At 43.9% G+C, this 27,341-nt stretch overlaps 1 protein-coding gene across 1 annotated transcript in view; it reads right to left on the reverse strand.

Moving 5' to 3' along the window:
* The window catches only part of FRMD5 (FERM domain containing 5), a 372,357-nt gene extending 358,667 nt beyond the window's left edge, over positions 1-13,690 (reverse strand). The window contains exon 1 of the mRNA XM_070054852.1: positions 13,527-13,690. Within this exon, the coding sequence (XP_069910953.1) occupies positions 13,527-13,628 (102 nt within the window). The 5' untranslated portion in view covers positions 13,629-13,690. The remainder of the gene's footprint in view (positions 1-13,526) is intronic.
* Positions 13,691-27,341: the final 13,651 nt, after the last annotated feature.

A 27,341-nucleotide genomic window follows, 5' to 3' on the forward strand; every position in this document is an offset into this window, starting at 1 on the left:
GCAGTGGAAGATGGCCCAAGAACCTGGGTCCCTACCACCTACATTAGAGACCCAGATGGAGTTCCTGGCTTTGGCTTGGCCCAGTCCCAGCTGTTGCAGGCATTTGGGCAGTGAAACAGTGTATAATGACCACCCCCTACTCCCGTTTCTCTTTCAAAAATTTTTTTTAAAGTTCATGAAAAATGTGCATTATCCTTTTAAATATTTTTAATAAAAATCTGACATTGCAGTAATTGGTTCAGTATCTTGTGTTCTGCAACTACACTAGGTAAATGTCCGTCTACTTTGTTTAATTATTTCACACATTAGCATCTGAAGCTGGGCACAGTTAAAAGAAATTGCATTCTAGTACTGGGACTACCTTATGTTTTTATCAGATTTTTATCAACTACCAACTTTCTTTTGATAAAATAACTTCTGAACAGTTTCTCAAAGAGCTGATAGGACATTCTTTTGGATAGATCAGTGTGTTCTGTGATATTACAGGCTCAATAAACCTTTTAACACTCCAGGCATCACTGCCAGTCCATGGAGTCCTTCAGATCTACAAACTTCCAATCTGTAACTCTGGGGCTTTTAGAGTTTTCTGAGACAAAAATCTGAAAAAGGGCAGGGTAGATGCTTTCTCTGGCCTTAACTGTCCCTAAAAGTACATGAGAGGCAGGCATTTGACCTTGTGGTTGAAGTGCTAGTTGGGACCCCTGCATCCTACACTGAAATGCCTGGGTACAATTCCCAATTCCATCTTCCTGCTCATGAAGATCCTGAGAAGCAGGAGATGATGGCTCAAATGGTTGAGTCCTTGCCATTCACAAGGGAGGCCTGGATTGAGTTCCTGGCTCCAGCTTGGTAAGGCCCAATCCAGGGTACAAGCATTTGGAGACTGAATCAGCAAATGGGATCAGTCTCTCTTTCTCTTCTCCCCCCTCCACCCCATCCTTCCCTCCCTCCCTTAAAACTTATAATATTTAAAAATTTTAAGCACATGAGATTCTCAGGTTAACTGATTCCGATTTCCTATGTTCTGATCAATGTTCTTATCTGCTTGGCTCATGTAAAACAAGAATCTTAGTGGCATTTTCTGGATGGAGCACTTGGAATCCTTTGGGAATCGTGACATCAACTCTTCTTAAGTAATTCTCAAAAGTAGGCTGGGATCAGACTAGCTGTACTGGATTTAAACAAGAGTATACAGAAAAAAGGCTCCACACCTGCCTGGAGGTAAAGGATAATTTGCCTGACCATTGAGTGTCAGACTATGAAGGCTTCTAATGGTTTGGCTTTTTTGTACAGTTGAATCAAAGAGGCTAGACATGAGAGGGCTCTGAGCATGCTGTTTTGATGTTACCTTCTTTCAGGCTTTGGGCCTGTGGGCCTCTGCTAAATTTTCTGGCTCCCATAATACCACCTCACAGTAAGCCCTCTTAATCTCTTCAACAACGTAAAGTACCCATATTGTCAGTCATCTATTCATCAGTCTTAAACTATCCTTCGTTTTCCTCATTTTCAGAGCAAAATAACCTATTAGCATTGGCATTCTGCCTAACATTGATTGCCCAAGTGCCGAACAGCATGTTCTTGGAGGTTCCCATACCCAGAGTTCTAGCCTGGCATTGTGCTGAGGGCTAAAAGTACACCTCACATAGGTCAGGGAACTTTGGAGCTGGCTGGCAGAGGTTCACTGGGTAATCCAGGGAAGCTCTCCTAGGTCCTCTAGAGAAGCTATTTTTGGTGACCACTTGGGTTTAAGAACAGAGAAGCTGAAATGTGCCTTTTACTTCTTCACAGGTTAGATTTCTTAACGCATAACTGAGTCTGCATGGTATCCATCAAAGGATTTTCAAACATTACCTAAATGTTGAAATCTGATACCTTCTTTTTTACCAGGTGATTAAACTGATGCCAGTAAAGAGGCCTGTTGAAAGCACAATTCTTATGTAGTTGCTGCAGCCACAGAATTAAGATTGAAATCTGAATCTGCTTTCTATGATGCCACTGCCATGTGAAAAATCTTCATTTGTATTAAACAGTTTCAGAATTAGATTTAATTCCACACCAGCATTATACATTTTATTTTTAGTTTGGACTTACTCCTCCCAGCATGACAAATATGACTGAAATTTGCTGACAGTAATTTTCTCCACAGAAATTTCGGTTGTTTGATTCAACTGTACAAGAGTCAGTCAGTTAAATACACTAAAGGAAAAACTAAAGACTTTACATTTTTAGCTTTTCTATCTAGAAGTAGCCTGCTGTGAAGTCAGTCTGAAATGCCCTTTACCCATCCCTACAACCCATTTTTGGCTTTCGGCAGAGTTCCATAACCTGGTTCAAATCTCACCTCCTTTACAAAATATAAATTAACTTTGAAGTCTCTCCCCAGCCTCCAAGATCCCTTCAACACCTCCACTGCCACATTAGTATCACCTTGTGTTAACCCTGAATTCTTTGATGTTTATAGTTTGCTATTTATGTGTTTGTGATCCTTAAGTTGTTAAGTCTTTGGACAACAGAGGTACTTACTCTTCCTTTTCCCCTAGTGCTTAAGTTGTGAAGAAAAATTGCTTGAAAAGCAAAATACACAAATACGTAATATTTGTTTGTAGGCCAGAGGAGAACCCCTCCAAAAAAATTTAAAAACATAACTAATAAATACATCAGCATCAAATTGGTAAGATGACTTCATAGACTCTTAAGAATCCTGCCCATTTGAAGATAGGTATGCAGGGCCAACCAACACTGTGACTTAGTAGGTTAAGCCTCTGTCTGCAGCCCCAGCATCCCGTTTGGATGCTGGTTCAAGTCCTGGCTGCTCCACTTCTGATCCAGGTCTCTGCTAATGCACCTGGAAAAGCAGTGGAAGATGCCCCAAGTGCTTGGGCCTCTGCACCCATGTGGGAGACCCAAAAGAAGCTCCTGGCTTTGGATCTGCCCAGCTCTGGCCGTTGAGGCCATTTGGGGAGTGAACCAGCAAATGGAAGATCTCTGTGTCTCTCCCTCTCTGTCTCTGTAACTCTTCTCAAATAAATAAATAAAGACAGGTATGTATTTCTGGGAAAAAAAAAAAAAAAAAAAAAACTTACCTTTTATCTTGCCAAGGACAGAGAATCAGTAAAGGCCATACAGAAATAAATCCAAAATTACAAATATGAGATTCAGGAGTATTTATTTGCTGCAGCAGTTAAGACATTTCTTGGGACACCCACATTACATATCAGAGTGTCTGTGTTCAAGTCCCACCTCTGCTTCCAACTCTAGTTCCCTGCTAACCACACCTTAGGAGGCAGCAAATGATGGTTCAAGTAACTGGGTCCCTGCAACCCAGGAGCCAACTCTAGTCTCCTGACTTCAGCCTGGCCACGCTTTAAATACTGCAGGTGTTAGAAGAGTGAATCAGAGGATAAAAGCTCTCTCTCTGCCTCTCACATAAATAACAAAAATAAATTCTTAATGTGAGATTAATTCTTCACCTTTCCCTCAAATAATCAATAAACAAGACTTGTCAAATTTTACCCACTAATATCTCCATAACCCAGGAAAAAGGATTTTCAAACCTCAGTTTCTTAAAATAGACTGCCGTGCTCCATCTCTTGAGTTTCCTATTCACTAGATTTGAAATGCAACTAAGAATTTGCATTTCCACCAGTGCTGTGGCATAGTACGTAAAGCTGCCGCCTGCAATAAAGTCATCCCATATGGGCGCTGGTTTGAGTCCTGGCTGCTCTACTTCCGATCCAACTCTCTGCTATGGGCTGGGAAAGCAGTGGAAGATGGCCCAAGTCCTTGGGTCCCTGCACCCATGTGGGAGACCCGGAAGAAGCTCCTGGCTCCTTGCATTGGATCAGCCATTTAGGGGGTGAACCAGCGTATGGAAGACTTCTCTCTCTCTGCTTCTGCCTTTGCCTCTCTGTAACTCTGCCTTCCAAACAAATAAATCTTAAAACAAAAAATAATCCAGTAGAAAAAAAATTTGCATTCCCAGCAAGTACACAGGTGATACTGATGCTGCTCATCCAGTGACCACACTTTCAGAATCATTACTTTAACTTATCTCTCACTCACTGTATTTTACATGCTTTCAGTACAGTTCACAATTGCTACAAAAGGAAAAAAGCCCGAGTTGTGACATAGTAAGATGACTTGAATGAGACAAGAGGACAGTCAGATTTGACCCTGAATCTTGAATCATTTCCTTTAGTGGGCAGTGGTTGTCCATGGCTTTTAAGTGATCAGTAACACACAGGAATGAGTCCTAAAGGATTTCTGGAATGGTCCAGAGTATTTCTGAATTCAAACCATCATATGAGGTCATGACAGTGTAGGAGTCAGAAGTGAAGGAGAGGGAAATGAAGGCTACACTCACTGTCAAAGGGGTGTTTTCTGTAGACAAGTGAATGGAGCTATTGTATACAAACTCAGAGGTTGCCAAGCATGTGGCCCAATTATTTTGCCTGTAAGAGCATGGCACGGAAGGATCTCTTTAGAAAACTTGATTCACACAACTTTTAGTCTAACGGTAACAGGAAAAAACATGAAGAAATTGAACCTAAGGGCCTTTACAAGTTCCTTCCAAAGCTGGAACATGAAACAGGGAACTCAGAGAAAGGCCATGAAGTAAAACATCACTCTTAGAAATAAACAATTGGTGGGCCGGCGCTGTGGCATAGCAGGTATAGCCGCCGCCTGCAGTGCCAGCATCCCATATGGGCATTGGTTCGAGTCCCAGCTGCTCCACTTCCAACCTAGCTCTCTGATATGGCCTGGGAAAGCAGGCCAGGATAGCCGAAGTCCTTGGGCCCCCACACCCATGTGGGAGACCTGCAAGAAGTTCCTGGCTCCAGGCTTCAGATCAGCTCAGCTCCACCTGTTGTCATTTGGGGAGTAAATCAGCAGATGGGAGACCTTTCTCTCTGTCTCTCCCTCTCTGTATAACTTTTGTTTTGTTTTGTTTTGACAGGTAGAGTTAGACAGTGAGAGAGAGGTCTTCCTTCTGTGGGTTCACTCCCCAAATGGTCGCTATGGCCACCGCTGTGCTGATCCAAAGCAGGTGCCTCCTCCTGGTCTCCCATGGGGTGCAGGGCCCAAGCACTTGGGCCATCCTCCACTGCACTCCGGGGCCACAGCAGAGAGCTGGGCTGGAAGAGGAGCAACCAGGACTAGAACTGGCGCCCATATGGGATGCAGGTGCCGCAGGTGGAGGATTAACCAAGTAAGCCATGGTGCTGGCTCTGTAAAACTTTTTCAAATAAATAAAATGAATACTTAAAAAAAAATAAACAAACAATTGATGGGGCCAGCGTTGTGGCACAGTGGGTAAAAGTCACCACCTGTGACACTGGCATTCTATATGGGTGCCAGTTCATGTTCCAGCTGCTCCACTTCCAAACCAGTTCCCAGCTAAAAGCCCAGGAAAAGCAAGAGAAGGTGGCCTGAATGTGTGGGCCCCATGAAGTTCCTGACTTCACTTCAGCCTGACCCAGCCCTCTTCCCCCTCCCCTCTGTGTGTCTGTGTGTAACTCTTACTTTCAAATAAATCTTCAAAGAAAAAAAAATAGCAACTAAAGAGTAGGCATTTTAGCCTAGCAATTAAGACACCAGCATCCAACATGGGAGTGCCTGGGTTCAGTTCCCAGCTCGCTCTTGACTCCAGTTTCCTGGCAATGTAGATCCTGGGAGGCAGCAATGATGGCTCAAATAATTGGGTTCCTACCATCCACATATGTTCCCCATTCCATTGTGAGCATCTGAGGCATGAACCAGCAAATAAGAGCTCTCTGTCTTTTTCTCTGAGTCTTTCAAGTAAAAGGAAAAAAAATTTAAAAAGAAACTAATTGGTAAAATTCCAATAGAAGGTCTTATCTTAATCAAAATATTGACAAGCAATAATGAGGATCACATGGTGGTCCTGGGAGGTAAGAAGCCCATAATATAAATCTAGGGTTTAAGGTCTCAAACTGGTGGTAAGAATACTTAAAAAATGAATACTTAAAAAAAAAGAAATAAACAATTGATGGGGCCAGCGTTGTGGCACAGTGGGTAAAGCCACCACCTGTGACACTGGCATTCTATATGGGTGCCAGCACTGTGGTATGGTAGGTTAAGCCTGTGCCTGTGGCGACGGTTCAAGTCTCCATTTCTGATCCAGCTCCCTGCTAATGGCCTGGGAAAGCAGTGGAGGATGGCCCAAGTGCTTGGACCCTTGCACTCACTTGGGAGACCCAGATCAAGCTCCTGGCTCCTGGCTTCAGGTACGTCCAGCCCCGACCGTTGAGGCCATTTGGGAGTAAACCAGTGGATGGAAGACCTTTCTGTGTCTCCCTCCCTAACTCCACCTCTCAAAAAAATAAATAAATCTTAAAAAAAAAGTACACTCCACTTTCCCTAGTCTACCTTTAACTCTACCTACATTTAAAGTATTTCTAAAAGTTCAAAGAGTTATATTGGTCACTAGGGCATAGGGTCTTAAGGGAATAGAGGATGTGTTTCAATTGCTATAATGAACACATGTTTTGCTCTCTTAGGAGAAACATTCACTCCACAACATGAGAATGAAGAGGCTTTTAGTACTCTTCAAATTTCTTAGCTACGTAAGAAAACTGCCGAGGCTAAAAAATAGAGGCAATAAATACCACCTGGCCTCCAAGAAACCAGTACCCTCAAGCACCAAGTAAGTGAAAAACAGAAGCTGTGGGGTTGCTGCCAGTCCTGTTCTGGTGTACCAGCCCTGACTAAGCACACCTGAAGGCAGAGCAACCCACGGAAAGCTGATCCCTGAAACAGGCTCTGCCCATAGGACAGAATTTTGCAGATGAGACTATCAGAATGAATTCAGCTTTAAAAAGACACAACTAGAAACCAGCTGAGAAGCATTGTTAATTTCCTATTTGGGCAAAAAGATTAGAAATGAGACAGTGAGGAGGGCTAAATCCCATTTTTTGCAGTACTAACTTAGGGGTAAAGAGCAAAGGTAATTTCTATCCCTATGGTGATTCATATGCTTCTAGCACTTCATGAAGCATAGCACTACACAGTATTCATTTGATCTAAGCCCTCTGAACCTGAAGAGGATAAAGAGTTATAAAGTTGTTTAAAAATGCTTATTATTGGCCGGTGCCGCGGCTCACTTGGCTAATCCTCCGCCTGCGGCACCAGCAGCCCAGGTTCTAGTCCTGGTTCGGGCACCGGATTCTGACCCGGTCACTCCTCTTCCAGTCCAGCTCTCTGCTGTGGCCCGAGAAGGCAGTGGAGGATGGCCCAAGTACTTGGGCCCTGCACCCGCATGGGAGACCATGAGGAAGCACCTGGCTCCTGGCTTCGGATAGGCACGCAGTGCCGGCAGTGGCGGCCATTAGGTGAGTGAACCAACAGAAGGAAGACCTTTCTCACTGTCTCTCTCTCACTGTCTATAACTCTCTATGTCTCCCTCTCACTGTCTAACTCTGCCTGTTAAAAAAAAAAGTGCTTATTGTTTTCAGGTATAAGAAATTTCTAAAGTGATAACACAGCAATCATGTAGCACAAGCAAATCAAAATAAATATTTATTGAATTATAATTATGTAAGACATGGAACTAGGTGCTATAATTCTTGGGATTTATGATATGTAGCTTTCTCTTATTCTCCTTTAAAAATTCTAAAGTACAATTTATCATACAAATACAGTTCTGGGTAGGTATTTGGCCTACCATTTAAAATTCCAGTGCACATTCCATATTAGAGAAACTGGGTTCGAGTCCCAGCTCTGGCTCTCCCAATTGCAGATTCCTGAGAGGCATATGTGATGGCTCAAGCAGTTGAGTTCCTGCCACCCAGCTCAGCACTGGGTCAGTGACAACCAGGTGTGTGTGTGTGTGTGTGTGAGAGAGAGATCTCTTTCTCTGTCTCTCAAATATTTTTTAAATTAAGTTCTTAAAATGATCCCAAATATTTTAATACAGCAATAATTATATCATTGGTAAATCTCTTCTTACTCCTTGCTTGTTTTGGGTTATACATTTTCATACCTATACATAAACTACTTCAAATGCATTACAAAAATGGCTATTTTTTTTTGAGTTATAGCTGCCTGATTTTATTTTGGCAGTTTTTTTTTTTTTAAGTTTGATACTAATGATAGCACTATCATGATAAATGAGTCTCTGAGCAATGTAACAAACAGAGGATTCAAAACCACATGTTCTTTTATTACACACTATGTTGAACTGCCTCATCTAGCATAGTCATTCCAAGCATTTAATAGAATGCAAATTCATACAAATACCCATGAGTAAAATCTGCTATGTTGAATGCTTCTGCATTTCTCATGGAGGCCACTGACACTTCCTTAAACAGAACTATTTCAAAAAGAAAAAGAATGAGAGCACAATTGCAAATCTGGACTTTACCTGTTGTATCAAAAGACTGATTTGCAGCCAGTGCCGAGGCTCAATAGACTAATCCTCCGCCTTGCGGCGCCGGCACACCAGGTTCTAGTCCCGGTCGGGGCCCCGGATTCTGTCCCGGTTGCCCCTCTTCCAGGCCAGCTCTCTGCTGTGGCCCGGGAAGGCAGTGGAGGATGGCCCAAGTGCTTGGACCCTGCACCCCATGGGAGACCAGGAGAAGCACCTCACTCCTGGCTTCAGATCAGTGCGGTATGCCAGCCGCAGTGGCCATTGGAGGGTGAACCAACGGTAAAGGAAGACCTTTCTGTCTCTCACTGTCCACTCTGCCTGTCAAAAAATAAATAAATAAACAAAAGACTGATTTGCATTAACTTTATACAATAAATATTTAATATAAATTAAGAAACAACACAAATGCTTTTAGGATTTTAGAAGACTGATTCTGAAATCATCATGGCTTCTAGAGTTAGAGTCTAACTGACTTGCTATTGTAACAGAGATCCTGAGACAGCATAATTGTTTTTTAAAAATTAATATTCATAAAAATACATCAGCTTTGTGTTTTTCTCTGTGAATAAAATTACCCTAGTTCTCTAGCAATATCTCTTTTTCCTTAATGAATCCAAAGATTCCACTTACCATATATGAAGCAGAAAATATCAGAAGACAAATCACAGCCCAGGAATAAATATCCCTCTAAAGCCAAAGAGTGCATAGATTAGAAGTTAAGTAAACATGAACCCCTGAATTTTAAAGAAGAGTTCTAATGAGGAATCAAGTTATTCCAGCATGGAATTTTATTAATTTTATTATTACTTACTTATTTGAGAAGCAGAAAGTTAGATAAATAGAGAGATAGCACACAAATCAGCAGGTTCTCTCTCCAAATGCCCAAATGGTTGGGCCAGGCTGAAGCTGAGAGCTAGGAACTCAATCCCAGTCTCCAGTATAGGTAGAACAAAACTACTTAAGCCATCATGGCTGACTCCCAGGGTTCCTATCTTAAGTGGAAACTGGAGTCAGGAGCTGGAGCTGGAATCAAACCCAGGCACTCCAGTGTGGACATGGGCATCCTAACCAGCATCTTAACCACTAAGCCAAATACTACCCCACCAGCCTGGGATTTCACAATTTTACTGAAACTAACAAAAATCATCTTATAGAGATTTAAGACTCAAGTTGATTTATTTTCCTAAAAATAAGTAAAGCATTTCTCAATTTCAGTTTTTTATTTGAATAGAATAAGGCACAAAATGGTATATTAGTCTGCTTCTTATTTGTAATGATATTTTAAAATTATTTTCTCTTTACTATGAAATAAGCATTAAAGGAGGATATTAAGGTAGAGAGAGGTGAAGTGACTTGGGGACTTAGAAAGGAGAGAAAAAAAAAAAGATAGAATTTAGACACAAAAAGACCAGAGTTTGAATATAGTGGCACTACTAACATTGAGCAAGTTCCTTTGGTTTCCTGGACCTATTCTTTCAACTGCAAAATAGAAATCATACCACCTACCTCCCAAAGGGTTGAGGTAAGGTATAAGTAAAGCACCTAACAGAAGCTTAGTACACACAGCCATTTAACAAACATTGGTTCTCAATACACAATTCTACTTCCATCACTTGGTACAATGGATATTTAATTAATGCATAATGGTGTTGTGAGGGAAATGAGATAATAATGCATGTACAGTAGCTGGCAAACACAGAGCTCAGTACATGGGTGCCTTCTCTCCCTCCCTCACACCCAGGTCCCATAGTCACCAAGGTGGTTGAGCCAGTTAAATCTGAATATTGATTCCACTACAGAACTATGTCTCCACACACGTTTTGCTTATGATAGAATCTTGTTCAACTGCAAACACTAATTTAACCCAGCTGCTTAATCAGTTACTTTAATGTGTCCCCAGTAAAGCCAAATTTATTTCTAGAGTAGCTCTACCTTTCAGTAATCAAAAAATGATTAAGATTTCTGGCTTAAGAAAATGTTATGTTTTTCCAGTATATATTTCTACTGGACATTCCGCAATATATATTCTTAAAAAATTACAAACTTTATAATCTGATACTCAAAAATATAGTCCTTAGGATATTACATGCACAAGAATTTCAATGACTCAGAATGAGTTCAGAGATTGGTTACCTTTTCACTTTTCCTATTTCTTCCCAAATAAAATGGCAAAGTTAGAAGGTGACAAACATAGTAAATAAATACAGATATATACAGACAAAGCAGATGAGTGAAAAATGTGGACCAGATCTGCATTTATAAGGCAATGACCTTCAAAACCGTCAGGGAGCTGTTAACCATGTTTTTCACAGGGGAGCAATTATACTACAACCCTCCTATATATACTTTCATTTCTCATGGTCCACAAGCATATTTGCATATCAGAAAGAATGAAAGAACAGTCTGGTAACTGTGGCAATCTTCACTGAGAAGATATAAGGCATTTTCATTACTTTAATAATCACATCCTAAATGCCAGATCAGTGTAACTACTGCGTTATGAAAGGCTAGACCAACACTTTGACAGAATTTTCTACAAACGAAATTTACCAATCCTGCCAACGTGTCTCCTACCCAGTGATAACATTTCTGATTCTGTGAGCCCCTAAGTGGTCTCTGATTATCTGAAGAGGCACTAAAATCTTTCTAAAACAGACACTTTATTTAAGCATAACTATTGCATACACTTTCAGGAAAAGGAGTTCAAATTATCACACCCAAAAATAAAAATACATAGTACAATGCCTACAATGTTAAGAACATTACTTACCCTACTAACAAGCTCACAGATCCCCTTCATACTGACTTAAAAGACCTTATGCCAGTGTTTGACAAATAAGCATGTGTACACACATATACACTATAGAAATGTACAAGAGAAAAAGTTGCTAAGAAAAGCTCAGTCTCTAAATGCTAAAAAAAACTATAAGCAAAAAATACTAATTTCATGTAAGATATTGTCTTTTTTAAACCTTTCCTCACATGGCTAAAGACAAAAGCAATCCAGAACAGTGCTGTCAAATAACACAACATTACATTATACTTTACCATTTCTGTGCTTTTTAGATTCCATGCAGAATCACAATGCACAACCATTAACACGTCTAGACAGCACTGAGTTGCCATATTACACATTTTTAATAACATTCAATTGTAATAACGTAAAATAAGAGCAGCAGGAAAAAAACACAAGCACAGTAGGATATAGAAGCATAAATCCAATAAATCCTGGTTAACTTAAAAATATCCTTTTCCTCAATGGTAATTTAAAACCCATCCACAATTAGAATACCAATCACAAGCCCACAGGTTCCACTAACTGGGAAAAAATAACTAGTTGCCTTATTGCCATACCTTACAACCACAAGGCTTTCACTTCCACTAGAGTGGTCATTTGTGCTCTATTCCTTGCAAAAGTTAATGACCTGCCCCCAACATTTTATTTCACCACATACCCAAAAAGTATTCTTAGGACTCATGAAGTCTCAACCTCACATTGCCCTTGATAAGCTATTGTGTACATGCTCTAGATTTTAAGGCAAAAGGATAAAGACTCTGAAAGCTCCCAATGTATTCAAACGGCAAGGAAGTCAAATCAATGTTGTCTTTTTTCCCCACCAAAACAAAAAAGCTATACATGGCACAATGATACGATAGAAACAAAAAGTAGCCTGCCATTCATTCAATAAGGAAATAATAAAGCGTCTATCATATCCAAGTACACAAAAATCCTTTCACTTGGTAGCTAGTATCAAAAAGCAAGATTTGTGCTCTTTCTCTGCCCTCCTAGATCTCGGGCAGCAGTCAGCACTTGTACCCAGAGCTGGTCAGGGGGTGGGAAGGGGAGGGAGGCAAGGCAAAGTGGGGAGAAGGCAGGACTGAGCCCGGAGTCAGCAGAGGGCAGCTGCTCCCAGACACTGCCCGGCGTCTTTCTCACACACCGCTATTTTCCGCGATTGAGCATCGTCAGCAAAAAAAAAAAAAAAAAAAAAAAAAAAAAAAAAAAAAAAATTTAAACCGGTGGGGGGTGGGGGGTGGGGGGCAGTGGCGAGCCAGCGAGGAGAGCACCCGGGCCGGGCTGACAGTTTTTGTCTGCCACATGCCAGCCTGGAAGCCGCCTCTGGCTTCTCGCCGCCGAGGAAAGGGATCAGGTGAGACCCCTCCGGCTCTAACTCAATTTGCTTCTCCACAAAGAGCAATTTCCGGCGAGGAGCGCAGGATCCTCCCGGCCCCTCAACTAAACCTCGGAGCATTGTGAACGTGTTTCCATCTCCGACTTCATCGAGGAGGGCTGTGACTGCGTTCCCGGGAACGACTACTACTCCCGACGCGCCGCACAGCAGGAGTGAAGGAACAGAAGAAGGGGTTGTTTAAAAAAAAAAAAAAATGCCTTCCAAAAACACCGCGTTCGGAGAGAACCGCTGTGCAGCAGCGTCGTATTGTTGGCGTTTGGGGCTAAGTCGCCGATGCCTTCCGGCCACCGCCAACCTCCAAATCGCTGGGACTTGTTGCTAAATCTTTACCTCACGCCCCCAGAGCTGCCCCACACAATCAAGATTTGGGGAGAAAAAAAAAAAAAGCGGGAGGGGAGGGGGCCTACACCTTGGAAGCCCACGGGGCTGGGCTCCCTCCAATAGGCCACTCTGCACGGGCTGCGGGTTCAGTTCTACCTTCTCAGAGCTCTGACTCACACACGCTGGGGAGAAATTATGACATAAACCTTGATCCTCCCAACCAAAGCGAGATCGCGAACGCCGGCCGGCCGGCCCTGCCCCGCGACGGGGCTCCCCGGGAAGGGGCTCGTGCCCTGTCAGCCTCCCTCAGGACGCCCGCCCAGGGGCTCCCCACCGAGGCGGGCTCGAGGAGCCGGAACGCGGCTCCCTCACGCCGGGAGAGGGCAGGGGGAGGAGTTGGGGGTCCGGGACGCGGGGACTCACTTCGCCCCGGCGCTGAGAGTCAGGTGCTCGGCTCCCGTCAGGGGCTCCGGCAAGGGCGCCCCGCACCGGGGAACTCCGCCGCAGCCAGGGCCGGACAAAGCGTGGCGCTGGGGCTCGGGCGACCCCCGGGCGGCGGCCAAGTTGGCCTGACTCGGGAGACTGGGGACGGGGTCCCGTGGGCGGGCCGGCGCGGCGCTGACCTGTATGGTGCAGGTGTACTCGCTGTCGTCCAGCAGCCGCACGGTGCAGCTGTACTCGCGCTCCAGGCTCCTGCTGCTGCCGCTCATCAACCTGCTCAGCATCTTCCCGCCCGCCCGCCCGCCCGTTCCCGGGAGCGACGCGGCGGCGCTGCGGACCCCGGACCAGGCGCCCCTCAGCCCGGCAGCTCCGCGCCGACCCCGGGAACCTGTACCATCACCCCGACCCCGTCGCCGCCGCTGCCTCCTGCTGGCCCCGCTTCCCCTCCCTCTCCGCCTCCCCAGCCGCCACCGCCTCCCCCAGCCCAGAGCAAACGCCGGGCTCGCTCTCCCTGGCGCTCCACTGCCCGTGCCCAGCTCGTGGGGCGGGGCCTCATCCGGAGGCGGCCAATGGGGGTCAGCGCGGCGGAACCGAGTGGCAGACGGAAAGACCAATCGAGAGAGGGTACCCAGATGATGGGCGGCCTATGGAAGCAATCACGGGAAAGCAATCGGTCCGAGCCACGCGGGACCAGCCCTCTAGCGTCCTAAACGAGGGGCTCTTTACCGCCCCGTGGTTCCTGTGGATGCTGTTTCCCCTCCCCCGGGCCAGGTGTGGGCACCCGGCTGGATTGATGTCTGCTGAATGTGTCTGACCTCCGTTTCAGGGGCCAGGTCGCGCACCCTGCAACGCCGCGGTTCCCGCCCTTTTGGGAGCAGGGGCCAGGCGGCGGCGGGGTTCGAGATCACAATCGCTGCACCTGCAGAATGCGGGCACCTCTGCTCTAGACCTGGAGGCTGCCTCTCACTTGCCCTGCACCGCAGCTCGGCCGGACAGGCCCTTTATTGGGGGGAACACCTGCTTTACAGGAGCTACTTCAGTAAAAGCTGCTGGGACCGCAGAGGTTTTTAAGCGCCCCGGTTTAACCCCCGGAAAACCCTCCACTCTACACCCTTTGACTCCGTTTGTTTCTAGAAGACAAAAGGAGACTGAGAAGTGCTTCTTCAGCTGTTAGCGAGCAGAGGAAGCGACGGAGCCTTGCACCTTTAGAATTAAAATTACGTCCCCAAACCTTCTCCTCAAAATACCACAGTATGGCAGGAGGTATACATCACAAAGAAAAAACTGTTTTCTTCCCTTTGTGACCTGCATCTAAAGACTAAGTTCTTTTCAGAGCTTGACTAAGAGATGTAATATTTTCCCTCAAAGATTTTAATGGAAGGAATGTTACAATCATGTCAACATATAATTTCGATGTTGTAATAAATAAATTTAAAATAATGAAATAGGCGCAATATCCTATTCTTTTGTTTCTACTGTACTTGTTTATAGGTATAACACATTACAAAAATGAAACCCTACATTAACCTAAGAAAATACCCTGCCTTGGAGCCGGCGCTGTGGTGCAGTAGGCTAATCCTCCGCTGGTTCGAGTCCCACCTGCTCCTCTTCTGATCCCGCTCTCTGCTATGGCCTGGGAAAACAGTGGAAGATGGCCCAAGTGCTTGGGCTCCTGTACCCATGTGGGAGACCTGGAAGAAGACCCTGGCTTCTGTTGCGGCCATTTGGGGAGTGAACCAGCAGATGGAAGACCTTTCTCTCTCCCTCTCACTGTCTGTAACTCTACCTCTCAAATAAATAAATAAATAAAATCTTTTTTAAAAAGAAAATATCTCATCTTTAAAATGTGCTTGTTCCCTAATGTCTTTGGATTGCAATGTTTCTCCTTTTGTGTGTGTGTATGTGTGTGCATGAGATGCATTAGCAGAAAACTGGATCAAAAATGGAGGAGCCAGGACTAGATCCGACATTCTGATATGGCATCCCAAACAGTGGCTTATCAGGCTATGTCATAGTACCTGCCCCAAAGTAAAATTATTAGTATTCCAAAGTGATATTCCACAAAGCTGAGCTTTGTTATATAGCATGGATAAGATAATGAAGGATTTCAGAGAGGAAGAATTTTTGATGAATGCCAAAGTTGCTATTTATTGTAGAATCTACAACAGCAAGAAAAATGTCCAAGAAACTGGAGGAAGCCCTTTAGTGTGATAGTAGGAAAGTGTCTTTAACAGGTTATGCAAATAAGCAGCTGTTAGAATAAAAAGATAAAACACTGTGAATCCAGAAAAGCTCTAAGGAACTGAATGCAGTCTTTCTTCAAAATATGACCAAAGATGCAATCAACAGGAATGAGACTGTAGCTCCCAAGCCAATGTATTAAGTAACATCCTTGCTAAGTCTAGGAAAACCTCATCTGCTGAGTTGTTCATCTCATTGAAAGACTAGATATTCATCCCCACTAATGCATAATATACAGAAGGCTACAAACTCTCACTTTTTGTCTGATACAGAGCACTTCATGAAGAAAACATACAATTTAAAAATAATGGAAGAAAATCAAGAATCCAGAGGTATACCTCAAAAAGAAGGCTCACTAGTAGAAGCCTAAGGGAAACTAGAAAGGGCTTACATAAAACCAAACAGGAATACTTTGTTTTCCTCAAATCCGTTGAGCCAGGTGCTCAGGAAGAAGGGGATTTGTTCAGTTATAGGACTCATGTGCCCTTGAGAACCGTAGTGTCATAGCTTCCATGCATCTTTGAGTAAAAAGAGGCCACAGTGAAAATAAAACTCTGAATTACAAAGGCTGTGAACCCACACCTTCCCAACTACCAGTATGTCACTCATTCACTCCTTTAAATCTCTCTCTCTTTGCCACCATGCAGGACTCCCTAGGGGAGGTGTTGTCTCCCACAGATGCCTGAAATAACTGAACCACTACCTTCTGGGACACCTATCTCTTCCTCTAGCCAATACAACCTTCACATTCACCTTAGGATCTGGCAGAAGGAAAACCCTCCTCTCTTTACTAGCACATCACAAACACAAGCCCTGCCCAACAAAGTCTCCCCATAATGTAACCGAAACCAAGCTGTAACTCCCAACAATATTTGGAAAGAAAGAACAATTCAAGCTGTAACATGCAGGTATGATATGCCATTTTCAAAACCTGCATGGACTAGATGCAGGCTTGCCTGTTGAGCTTCCAGCCTGATTCCTGTGCCTAGACACAGCTTCCCCTCTCCAGCAAGAGTTCCTCTGACCATGTTGTGGGCATCCAGCTCCAACCACTGTGAAGCTTGGAGAAGAAAACAATTCTTATTTAGATTGAGGGCTCCTTTCTTATCTTTTTTTTTTTTTTTTTTTTTTTTTTTTTTTTTTGACAGGCAGAGTTAGACAGTGAGAGAGAGAGAGAGAGAGAGAGAGAGAGAGAGAGGAGAGAAAGGTCTTCCTTTCCGTTGGTTCACTCCCCAAATGGCCGCTACAGCCGGCTGAGGCGATCTGAAGCCAGGAGCCAGGTGCTTCCTCCTGGTCTCCCACACAGGTGCAGGGCCCAAGCACTTGGGCCATCTTCCACTGCCTTCCCAGGCCACAGCAGAGAGCTGGACTGGAAGAGGAGCAACCGGAACTAGAACCCGAGGTGCCAGCGCCACAGGCGGAGGGTTAGCCAAGTGAGCCGCTGCACCAGCCTTATTTTTTTTTTTTTTTTTTTTTTTTGACAGGCAGAGTGGACAGTGAGAGAGAGAGACAGAGAGAAAGGTCTTCCTTTTGCCGTTGGTTCACCCTCCAATGGCCGCCACGGCTGGTGCGCTGTGGCCGGCGCACCACGCTGATCCAAAGTCAGGAGCCATGTGTTTCTCCTGGTCTCCCATGGGGTGCAAGGCCCAAGTACTTGGGCCATCCTCCACTGCCTTCCCAGACCACAGCAGAGAGCTGGCCTGGAAGAGGGGCAACCGGGACAGAATCCGGCGCCCCGACCAGGACTAGAACCCGGTGTGCCGGCGCCACTAGGTGGAGGATTAGCCTATTGAGCCGCGGCACCAGCCGAAAGCCTTATCTTTTTTTAAAGATATATTTATTTGAAATGCAGAATGGCAGAGAGAGAGAGGGAGAGACAGAAATCTTCCAGCTGCTGGTTCACTCCTTGAACACCTGCAATGGCAAGGACTGTGCCACACCAAAAGCAGAAGTCTAATCTCCCACACCAGTGGCAGGAACCCCAGTACTTGGGCCATCATGTGCTGCCTCTCAGTCCCATTAACAGAAAACTGAATCAAAAGTAAAGGCAGGACTCAATCCCAAGCACTCTGATATGGGATACAGGTGTCAACTTAATCCACTCTGCCACAAGACCCACTCCACTTTCTTTCTTAAATTGTATTTATTTATTTGAAAGGCAGGGAGACAGAGAGAGAGAGAGAGACAGAGGCAAAGAGGAAGAACTCCTATCCTATCTATTGGTTCACTCTTGGCAACCACTTTTCAAAATTCTGGTTTTTGTCCCAGACTACCTTTTTCTAGGATGTCCAGCTGTGGAATTATCTAATTTTAGAGAAAGCTCCACCCTCTATGTCCAAGAGTGTGACCTTGACCTCTGACCCAACAAGACCATCACATTAGAACATAATAGTCCAACATCAGTACATTTCTCACAAAGATTGAGTTATTCAGTCTTTATGAATCGCCCCTGGTAGAGTCTCATCAAAATGAGTCCTGTTCCTTTGCATAACTATGTCTCCAGTAGACAGTAAGCTTCTTACCTGTCCTTGCTTTCCTCTCTCCTTTTGATCTCAGTGTCTGTTCACTTAAGAGCAAGGATTCAAAAAAGAACATTTACATTGCCATAGAAATAGCATATTGACACGTATATGACCTAAATCTACAGGAAGGAAAGAAACAGTTCTGTTTTCTGCATGTCTGCAGAAGCAGTACTCCTGTTCCACACACAAAGATTTGCATATCCAATCTAAATTTGCACCTTGCCTCTCAGTCTAAAACATCTGCATTCAGGTTACTAGTTACTTTAGAGCTGTCTAAGAATAATAGATGTATACTTGCTCAACAGGAGTACTTCAACATTCCTGTAATTTTCCCAGAATAGTCTATCCCTCAAGAAATGTTCAAGCCACCTGCGGTTTAAGACATAGATTTTCTACCTTCTGCCAACCCTTGGGATTCTCAGTTTAGCCACCATTACACTTAGAGGAAGTATTTTTATATGGAAGGATAAGTAGCACATGTGTATTTTTTAAAATTCCCAAATGACAAATATTTACCGAGTGTTTACTGTGTGTCAGGCACTGTGACAACTTGCTAGGAAACATAACATATAGCCCAAAAGTGGGGAAAGGAAATATACAAATCAAGAAGCTCACAGCCCAAGAGAGAATGGTAGACGTGTATACAATAAGCTATAATACAATGCATAGTGCATGAGCATAATACCACAGGAACACAACAAATGGTATTATTATTTAAGCTTGGGAGAAATGAAGAAGCCTTCAGATAAAGCATTCAAGTTGGACCTTGAAAAATGGAATGATATATTAATGAATGAAGAAGGTAAGAAAAGAGAAGGATATTGGATGAGGAGTGACATTTCAAGTAGAGGAAACAGCCTGAGTAAAAACATAAAAGCACAAATGTGCATAGAATATTCCAGAAACTGGGGTGGGTGTTTGGCACAGCTGTTATGCTCCTTGGGATGCCTACAACCCATATTTATTGCTCCCATTAGAGTCCTATCATTTCCAGTTTCCTGCAAATGCGGAAGGCAGCAGGTGTTGGCTCAAGTACTTGGGTCTCTGCCACCCACATGGGAGACCCAGATTGATTGCTCATCTCCTGGCTTCAGCTTGGCCCAATCCTGATTGTTGCAGTCATTTGAGGAGTAAACCAGGATGGGAGATGCTTCTCTCCCTCCCTCCTTCCTCCTCTCCCTTTCTCTCTGCCTCTCAAATAAATAAAATAAATAAATATTTTTTAAAAAGTAGAAAAATGTTCCAAAAACTGCAAAGACCCTGGGCAGTTAGCAAGTAGATAGCCTTTTGGCTAGAAAGAGCTGGACTGAAGCCAAATCACGCAGGCATTTCAAGGCCATGCTTAGGAATCTGGACTCCATGCATAGTCAGTAGGTGGTCACTGGAGGTTTTCAGGCAGAAAAGTAACAGGATCAGATCTGTATTTGGAAATGATCACTTTGATGATAAGATAAAGGATTAAATTAGAATGTAGACAAATTATTGTGGGAAAAATGGATTCTGAAAACAATAGAATGTCTTCAATGAAGCATCAGAAGCATTTGTAATAGGTCTCTTAGATTTGGGTGACAGGCTTTATTATATTCTCCAATTATGGCTCATTTTCCTTAGATTTCCAGCTAGTCTTCAGCCATTGTTCGTGCAACAGAATCTATAAGAAACAAAGGAAACTAAATCACTTATTCAAAAAATTTACTAATGATCTACCATATGCTAGTCTCTATGCCAGGTGCTGAGAGAATTCAAAGATGAATAAAACATAGTCTCAATCCTCATGGAATTACAGTCCCGTGCAACCTGCAAAATTATCCCAATAGCACTTATTAAGTACTCAGTTTATGTAGATTAATATTCAGAGCATATTAGCTTTTTTAAAAAATCAATATATAAATGGGGAAAGCAGAAAAAAATGAGAAATAGCAAAAAAAAGGGAGGTAAAGAAAATATATGAACAAGAGGAAATCAAAACAAGCCCATATTTCTCAATTAATACTGTCAATTTACTACTTGAGATGCAAAATGAGATATTGGACATTCTCATCCTACTTCCTACCATCCATATGCCAAGTCCCAATTTTTAAGCTTCACATTATTTCTATTTGGTTGGAGTTTAGAATATTTACTGCTTTTGACAACCATATTCCTCTAGTTGCTTAGTCTCACTTCCATATTTATATGGATTCAATGCTTATGAGTCCCTTTTTTTTAGTATCATCATTACTGGGTTTTTCATCCATGTCTTGGTGGTTGGGATTTCTTCACTAAAATGGTTCAAGAGGGAGTCAGCATTGTGGCTTAGTGGTGAAGCTATCACTTGTGATGCCAGTATCCAATATGAATGCCAATTTGTGTCCTATCTGCTCCACTTCTGATCCAGCTCCCTGCTGATAACCTGGGAAAACCAGTGGAGGATGGCTCAAGTGTTTGGGTCCCTGCTACCCATGTGGGAGACCAGATGAAGTTCCTGACACCTGGCTTTGGCCTTGCCTAGTCCTGGCTGCTGTTGCCAGCTGAGGAGTGAAACAGCAGATGGAATATCTTTCTCTCTCTGTCTCCCTGTTTCTCCCTCTCTGTCTGTAACTCAGACTTCCAAATAAATAAATAAACCTTTTTTTGTTTGTTTGTTTGTTTGAAAGGCAGAGTTACAGAGAGGAAGAGGCAGGTGGGGAAGTGCCTTCCTTCCATTGGTTTGCTCCCCAGATGGCCACAACGGCCAGAGCTGCGCAGATCCAAAGCCAGGAGCCAGGAGCTTCTTCTGGGTCTCTCACATGTGTGCAGGGCCCAAAGACTTGGGCCACCTTATAGTGCTTTCCCAGGCCACAGCAGAGAGCTGGATTGAAAGTGGAGCAGCCAGGACTAGAACCAGCGCCCATATGGGATGCTGGCACTGCAGGCGGCAGCTTAACCCACTAAGCCACAGCACCGGCCCCAAATAAATAAATCTTTAAAACATAAAATAAAATAAAATAAAATAAAATAAAATAAAATAAAATAGTTCAAGAGTAGCTAATGGCCACTTTCTCCGAGTTGTTTCTTCTCTGCCCTTGCTTTGGACTTAAATATTTCCATAGAAATACTACTGTTGGCTCTCTATTTTCTCTCAAAATTTTGTAGCCATGGCTCTTTGTCATGTTTCCTAACATTTGCTATGGAGATATATAAGATGAATGTAATTTTTTGCCCTATAGGTGATTTGTTTTTTCTTCCAGGATGTTTGAAGGATCTATGTATTTAATCCCAAAGTTCAATAACTCTATATTGGCTCATATATGACTATGCAATTCTGAAATCTCTGTGCCTTTTTTGCTCTTCATTCATTGTGATTATCTCAAGTCTTTCCTCCATGCCATTAATCTGAGCCAAGTCTAATTTGTTCCTTGCTGTTGTGAATGTATGCCTATGATCTGTAATGATATTATTTTGTTTCTCAACCATTGTCTTAATGTCTTACCTTAGATCTCTTATTTTATTGAATTTCATGTGTTACTTTATAGCACAAAACTTCTCAGGAATATGCTTCTCTTTTCTGGATTGCAACAAACAGTTATTTCTTGACCAAGGAATTGGGCTGCTCTGAATCCTCTTCCTAACTAGGTCTTAACTTTTAGATTTCTGTGTCCACCTTTCCATCACTGAGTTTTAGCAAGAATTCTGCTAAGTCAGTTTAGTCAGAATCCCCAACCCTTATATCTAATCATTCTCAATATATCACCAAATTTCTTACCCCTTGGGGTCAGCATGGTGGCTCATTTGGTTAATCCTCTGCCCTCGGTGCTGGCATCCCATATGGGCACCAGGTTCTAGTCCCGGTTGCTCCTCTTCCAGTCCAGCTCCCTGCTGTGGCCCAGGAAGGCAGTGAAGGATGGCCCAAGTGCTTGGGCCCTGCACCCGCATGGGAGACCAGGAAGAAACACTTGGCTCCTGGCTTCAGATCTGCGTTGCACCAGCCGTAGCAGCCATTTTGGGAGTGAACCAATGGAAGGAAGACCTTTCTCTCTCTCTCTCTCTCTCTCTCTCTCTCACTGTCTATAACTCTACCTGTCAAAAAAAAAAAAAATGTTACCCCCCCACCATCCCCTGGGTGATATCTGATCACCTTGGCCTGCCTTTAGCAACAATCCTGTTAGGTCAGTGTCATAGTTAGTATGTCTGACTGGGCTAACGAATGTCCAGGTGGCTGGTGACATTATTTCTGGGTGTGTCTATGAGGGTGTCTCTGAGAGAGATCAGCACTCACACTGGTAGATGGAGTAAAGATCACCCTTAGCCCTGTGGCAGGCATCATCCAATCCACTGAGGACCCCAAAAGAACACAAAGACAGGGAATGGGTGAATTCATTCTCTCTTCTTGAGTCAATATATCCATCTTTTCCTGCCTTTGGACATCTGGGTTCAGCCTCTGGGACCTGTACCAGTGGTCTTCCATAGCTCCCAGGTCTCAGACTTGAATGTAAGTTCTAGCATTGGCTGCCCTGGTCCTCAGGCCTTCTAACTCTGGCTGAGTTATCCCAGTGGCTTTCCTGGTTCTCCAGCTTGCAGATTATGAGACTTCTAAGCCTCCATAATCACATTAAACAATTCTCATAAAAAAAGTTCTCTCTCTCCCCCTCTCCCTCCCCTCTCAACCCCCCCCCAAAACACCACACACACACACACACACACGTACATATACATGATGAAAGAGAGCAAGAGAAAATATCTCATCCCTGGGATATATTATTTATATCAGAATTTTTCCTCACAATTTAGTAAAGGTATTAAGGAGATATTCTCAAAATATTGTCAACTCTGCTACCCATTATCCCCTCTCAGCCTGCTCCTGGAGATAGAGCAGGGTGACAAGTCACATCTCACATCTTGCTGCACCAGGGGATCGGTTTCTTTTTTTCTTTTTTTTTTTTTTTTTTTTTTTGACAGGCAGAGTGGACAGTGAGAGAGACAGAGAGAAAGGTCCTCCTTTTGCCGTTGGTTCACCCTCCAATGGCCACTGCAGCCGGCGCGCTGTGCTGGGGATCGGTTTCTTTTATTGGCTATTTAAAATTTTTTTCATTTATCTGTAAGGTTTCCCTAATACTTGTTGCACCTGCTTGAGAATTTTGGGCTTTGTCAATGCATTTTGGTGGTTCATTTCATTAGGCATTGATAGAAAATCAGTGATCCTAAGTAATTCTATTATTATTCATAAGTCACTCAACTGAACTCAGGTAAGTTTGAAATACTATAGTTACCTATCAAAGATATTTCATTAAAGTGGCTCAAATAGGAGAGAAAGGAAAAATAAACATTCCACAGTGCATAAGCTAATTATTCTATAAATGTCTGAAGAATTAATTTGAAAGTTTCTCTGGACATAGTTCAATTAATTACAACTGAAAATCATTACTATATCTTATCATTACAATTTTTCCATTATAGTAATAAGGGAGCACTCATTATATGTCAGGGACACTGCTGAGTACCTTACATATTTTTTTTTTTATTTGACAGATAGAGTTAGACAGTGAGAGAGAGAGAGAGAGAGAGAGAGAGAGAAAGGTCTTCCTTCCCTTGGTTCACTCCCCAAATGGCCGCTACAGCCGGAACTAAACCGATCCGAAGCCAGGAGCCAGGTGCTTCCTCCTGGTCTCCCATGCAGGTGCAGGGCCCAAGCACTTGGGCCATCCTCCACTGCCTTCCTAGGCCACAGCAGAGAGCTAGACTGGAAGAGGAGCAACCAGAACTAGAACCCGGTGCCCATATGGGATGCCGGCGCCTCAGGTGGAGGATTAGCCAAGTGAGCCATGGCACCGGCCCACCTTACATATATTTTTAATCAAATACTCACAACAGTGTGATTAGGTTGTACAACTGTAATCACCCCCGTTTTGTAGAGGAGGAACTTTCAACTTAGTGAGACCGAATAACTTGTTGAAAGAATATAGCTATCAAGAGGCAAAACCTGGATTCAAACCCAAGTTTCTGGTGCCAAAGACTATGTTTTTAACAACTACATTATATAGTCTTCTTTTTCAGGAATTTAGTGGGAAGAACATTGAATTGGAGTCAGAAAACCCGAATACAAGCCTCAGATTCAACATTTTATGTTATGCAGTCTTGGCAAGTCATTCAAATTCTGTCTCTTGCTTTAAAATGCAGGTGATTAATGCCTTCCCTGGATGCTCTGAGAGTCTTAAGACCTGTGCTAGAAGTGGCAGGGTGAGGACCAGGAGTTGGGGCATAGCAGATTAAGCCATAGTTTGGCACATCAAGCACCATGGATGAAGTCCTGCCTCTGCTTCTAATCCAGCAGTCCTGCTAAGGTGCACTTAGGAGACTGCAGATGATGGCTCACATGCTTGGGTCCCTGCCACTCCTGTGGGGGATCCAGGCAGAGTTCCGGCTCCTGGTTTCAGCCTGGCCCAGGACCATCTATTGTGGGTATTTGGAGAGTGAACCAGCGGTTGGAAGATCTCTCTGTTTCTCTGCCTTTCAAATAAGTAAAAATAAACAAAATAACTTTTTTTAAAAAATGGCTGTTTAACATATGCATTCAATTCTGTTTTCACACCAAATCCACTAAAAGCACTGTAAAGTGATTGTAAAGAGCATAAATCTAAAAGACGAATGTAAATGAAGAGGAACAATAGCGAAAACATTTCGGACTCAGAAAGCATGTAGCTGAGTAATAATTAACTGAGCGGAACCAAGAAAACTGAATCCAAACCCAGAGAAGGGGAAAGTCAAGAAGCAACCTGATTTGCAACCCATAAAATATTTAGAAACTGAAGCACCTGATGCATTTAGAAACAGAGAAATGAAAACAGGATGGTTTGAAAGTCCATTTTCAAGTGGTTTACAGTCGTTCTCAGAGCCGGCATTGTGGCATAGTGGGGAAACAGCTGATTTCACGCCGGCACCCCACTGGGTGCTGGTTTGTGTTCCAGCTGTTCCACTTCCAATCCAGCACCCTGCTAATGGCCTGGGAAAAGCAGCAGAAGATGGTCCAAGTGCTTGGACCCCTATCACCCACGTGGAGACCTGGATAAAACTTCAGGCTCCTGGCTTTGGCCTTAACCATAGTTGTTGCAGCCATTTGTGGAGTGAACTAGCAGATGGAAGATCTCTCTTTCTCTCTCTCTCTCTCTCTGTAACCTCGCCTTTCAAATAAACAAAATAAATCTAAAAAAAGAAGAAGAAGAAGGTCTTACCTTCCCCAACACTGTGAAGCAGAACTTTTTATTCAGCCCATTAAACAACTACTAGGGAATTCTCTGGGGACAGAAAATATAGAATTTCTAAACTAGGAATTGGGAATTTAAGAAATATCTCTAACATAAAATGTAGAGACCAAAACAAAAAGGAAACAGTCAACTTAAAGGACAGAAAAACTAAATAGGAAAAAGAAAAATTTCAAAGAGCAAATTATTCACAAATATCCTAGTGGAGATAGATGTTGTATCCATTAAAGAGAGAAGAGAGAGATCTTCCATCTACTGGCTCACTCCCCAGCAGGCCGCAACAGCCAGTGCTGGACCAGGCTGAAGCTTGGAACCAGGAGCCCGAAATCCATCCAGATCTCCCACACATGTGCAGTAGCCCAAGTACTCGGCCCATCCTCTGCTGCTTTCCCAGGCACAACAGCAGAGAGCTGGATTGGAAGTGGAGAAGCTGAAACTTGAATGGGTACCAATATGGGATACCGGCATCACAGGCAGCAGCTTAAACCACTGTGCAACAACGCCAGCCCCTAGGAATAAGTACTTTTTTTGTAAGCTGCTGATACTCTGGAGTCATTATTGAAAGAATATATGTCAGGGCGCCGGATTCTGTCCCGGTTCCCCCTCTTCCAGGCCAGCCCTCTGCTGTGGCCAGGGAGTGCAGTGGAGGATGGCCCAGGTGCTTGGGCCCTGCACCCCATGGGAGACCAGGAAAAGCACCTGGCTCCTGGCTCCTGCCATCGGATCAGCGCGGTGCGCCGGCCACAGCGCGCCGGCCGCGGCGGCCATTGGAGGGTGAACCAACAGCAAAGGAAGACCTTTCTCTCTGTCTCTCTCTCTCACTGTCCACTCTGCCTGTCAAAAAAAAAAAAAAAAAAAAAGAAAGAATATATGTGGGGCCAACGCTGTGGCGCAGTGGGTTAAAGCCCAGGTCTGAAGTGCCAGCATCCCATATAAGCGCTAGTTCGAGTCCCGGCTGCTTCACCTCCAATCCAGCTCTCTGCTGTGGCCTGGGAAAGCAGTGGAAGATGGCCCAAGTCCTTGGGCCCTGCACCCACATAGGAGACCAGGAGAAGCACATGGCTCCTGGCTTCGGATCAGCGCGATGCACCAGCCATAGCACGCCGGCTATGGCGGCCATTGGATGGTGAACCAACGGCAAAAAGGAAGACCTTTCTCTCTGTCTGTCTCTCTCTCACTGTCCACTCTGCCTGTCAAAAAAAAAAAAAAAAAAAAGTTGATTGGGGCTGGTATTCTGGTGCAGCAGGTTAAACTGCAACCTGTGTCACAGGGCATCCCATGTTGGAGTCCCAGCTGCTCTGCCTCCCATCCGGCTCCCTGCTAATGTGCATGGGAAAGCAGCAGAAGATGGCCCAAGTCCTTGGGTCCCTGCTACACACATGGAAGACCCAGATGGAGTTCCAGGCTGCTGGCTTCAGCCTGGACTAGCCCCAGCTGTTTTGGCCATTTGGGGAATAAACCAGCAAATGAAGATCTCTCTCTCCCTCTCTCTTTTTCTCCCTCTGTGTCTGTCACTCTGTCCATCAAATTAATTAATTGAAAAACAAAACACAAAAACCCTTTCAAAGACCTTCCAGACAGGATGGAGTGGCTGCAGGTCCTGTAGGGCCCACTGCAAAAGGTTAGCAGGCACAGTGGCTTCTGCGGCTTCTTCTGAATTTTCTTGAGGACACGTGCTGTGAAGGTAGGTACACCAGCAAGGGAAGACAAATATGACAACAAATATTGTGAAGGCAACAAGCAATATTCTGGCCATCACCAATGGGCCATAGATACTGACAAGCATGGAAAAAGCACATTCTGGGATGAGCGTGGAAGCATGGCGCTTCCTGAATGACATAACTGGTTCACTGTAGGACCAATGAGCCTCCAACAACAAAATAACCGATCTGGACAAACCCAGAATAATATGTATCTTATTCTACCACCAGAAAGAAAATTTGAGAGTAGGTCTCATCTTCAACACTTCACAAATAGACAATGAAAACCAGTTTCCATGTGTAAAATATGAGGCTTT

The sequence above is a fragment of the Oryctolagus cuniculus genome, chromosome 12 (assembly GCF_964237555.1).
Source record: "Oryctolagus cuniculus chromosome 12, mOryCun1.1, whole genome shotgun sequence".
NCBI classification, from domain to species: domain Eukaryota; kingdom Metazoa; phylum Chordata; class Mammalia; order Lagomorpha; family Leporidae; genus Oryctolagus; species Oryctolagus cuniculus.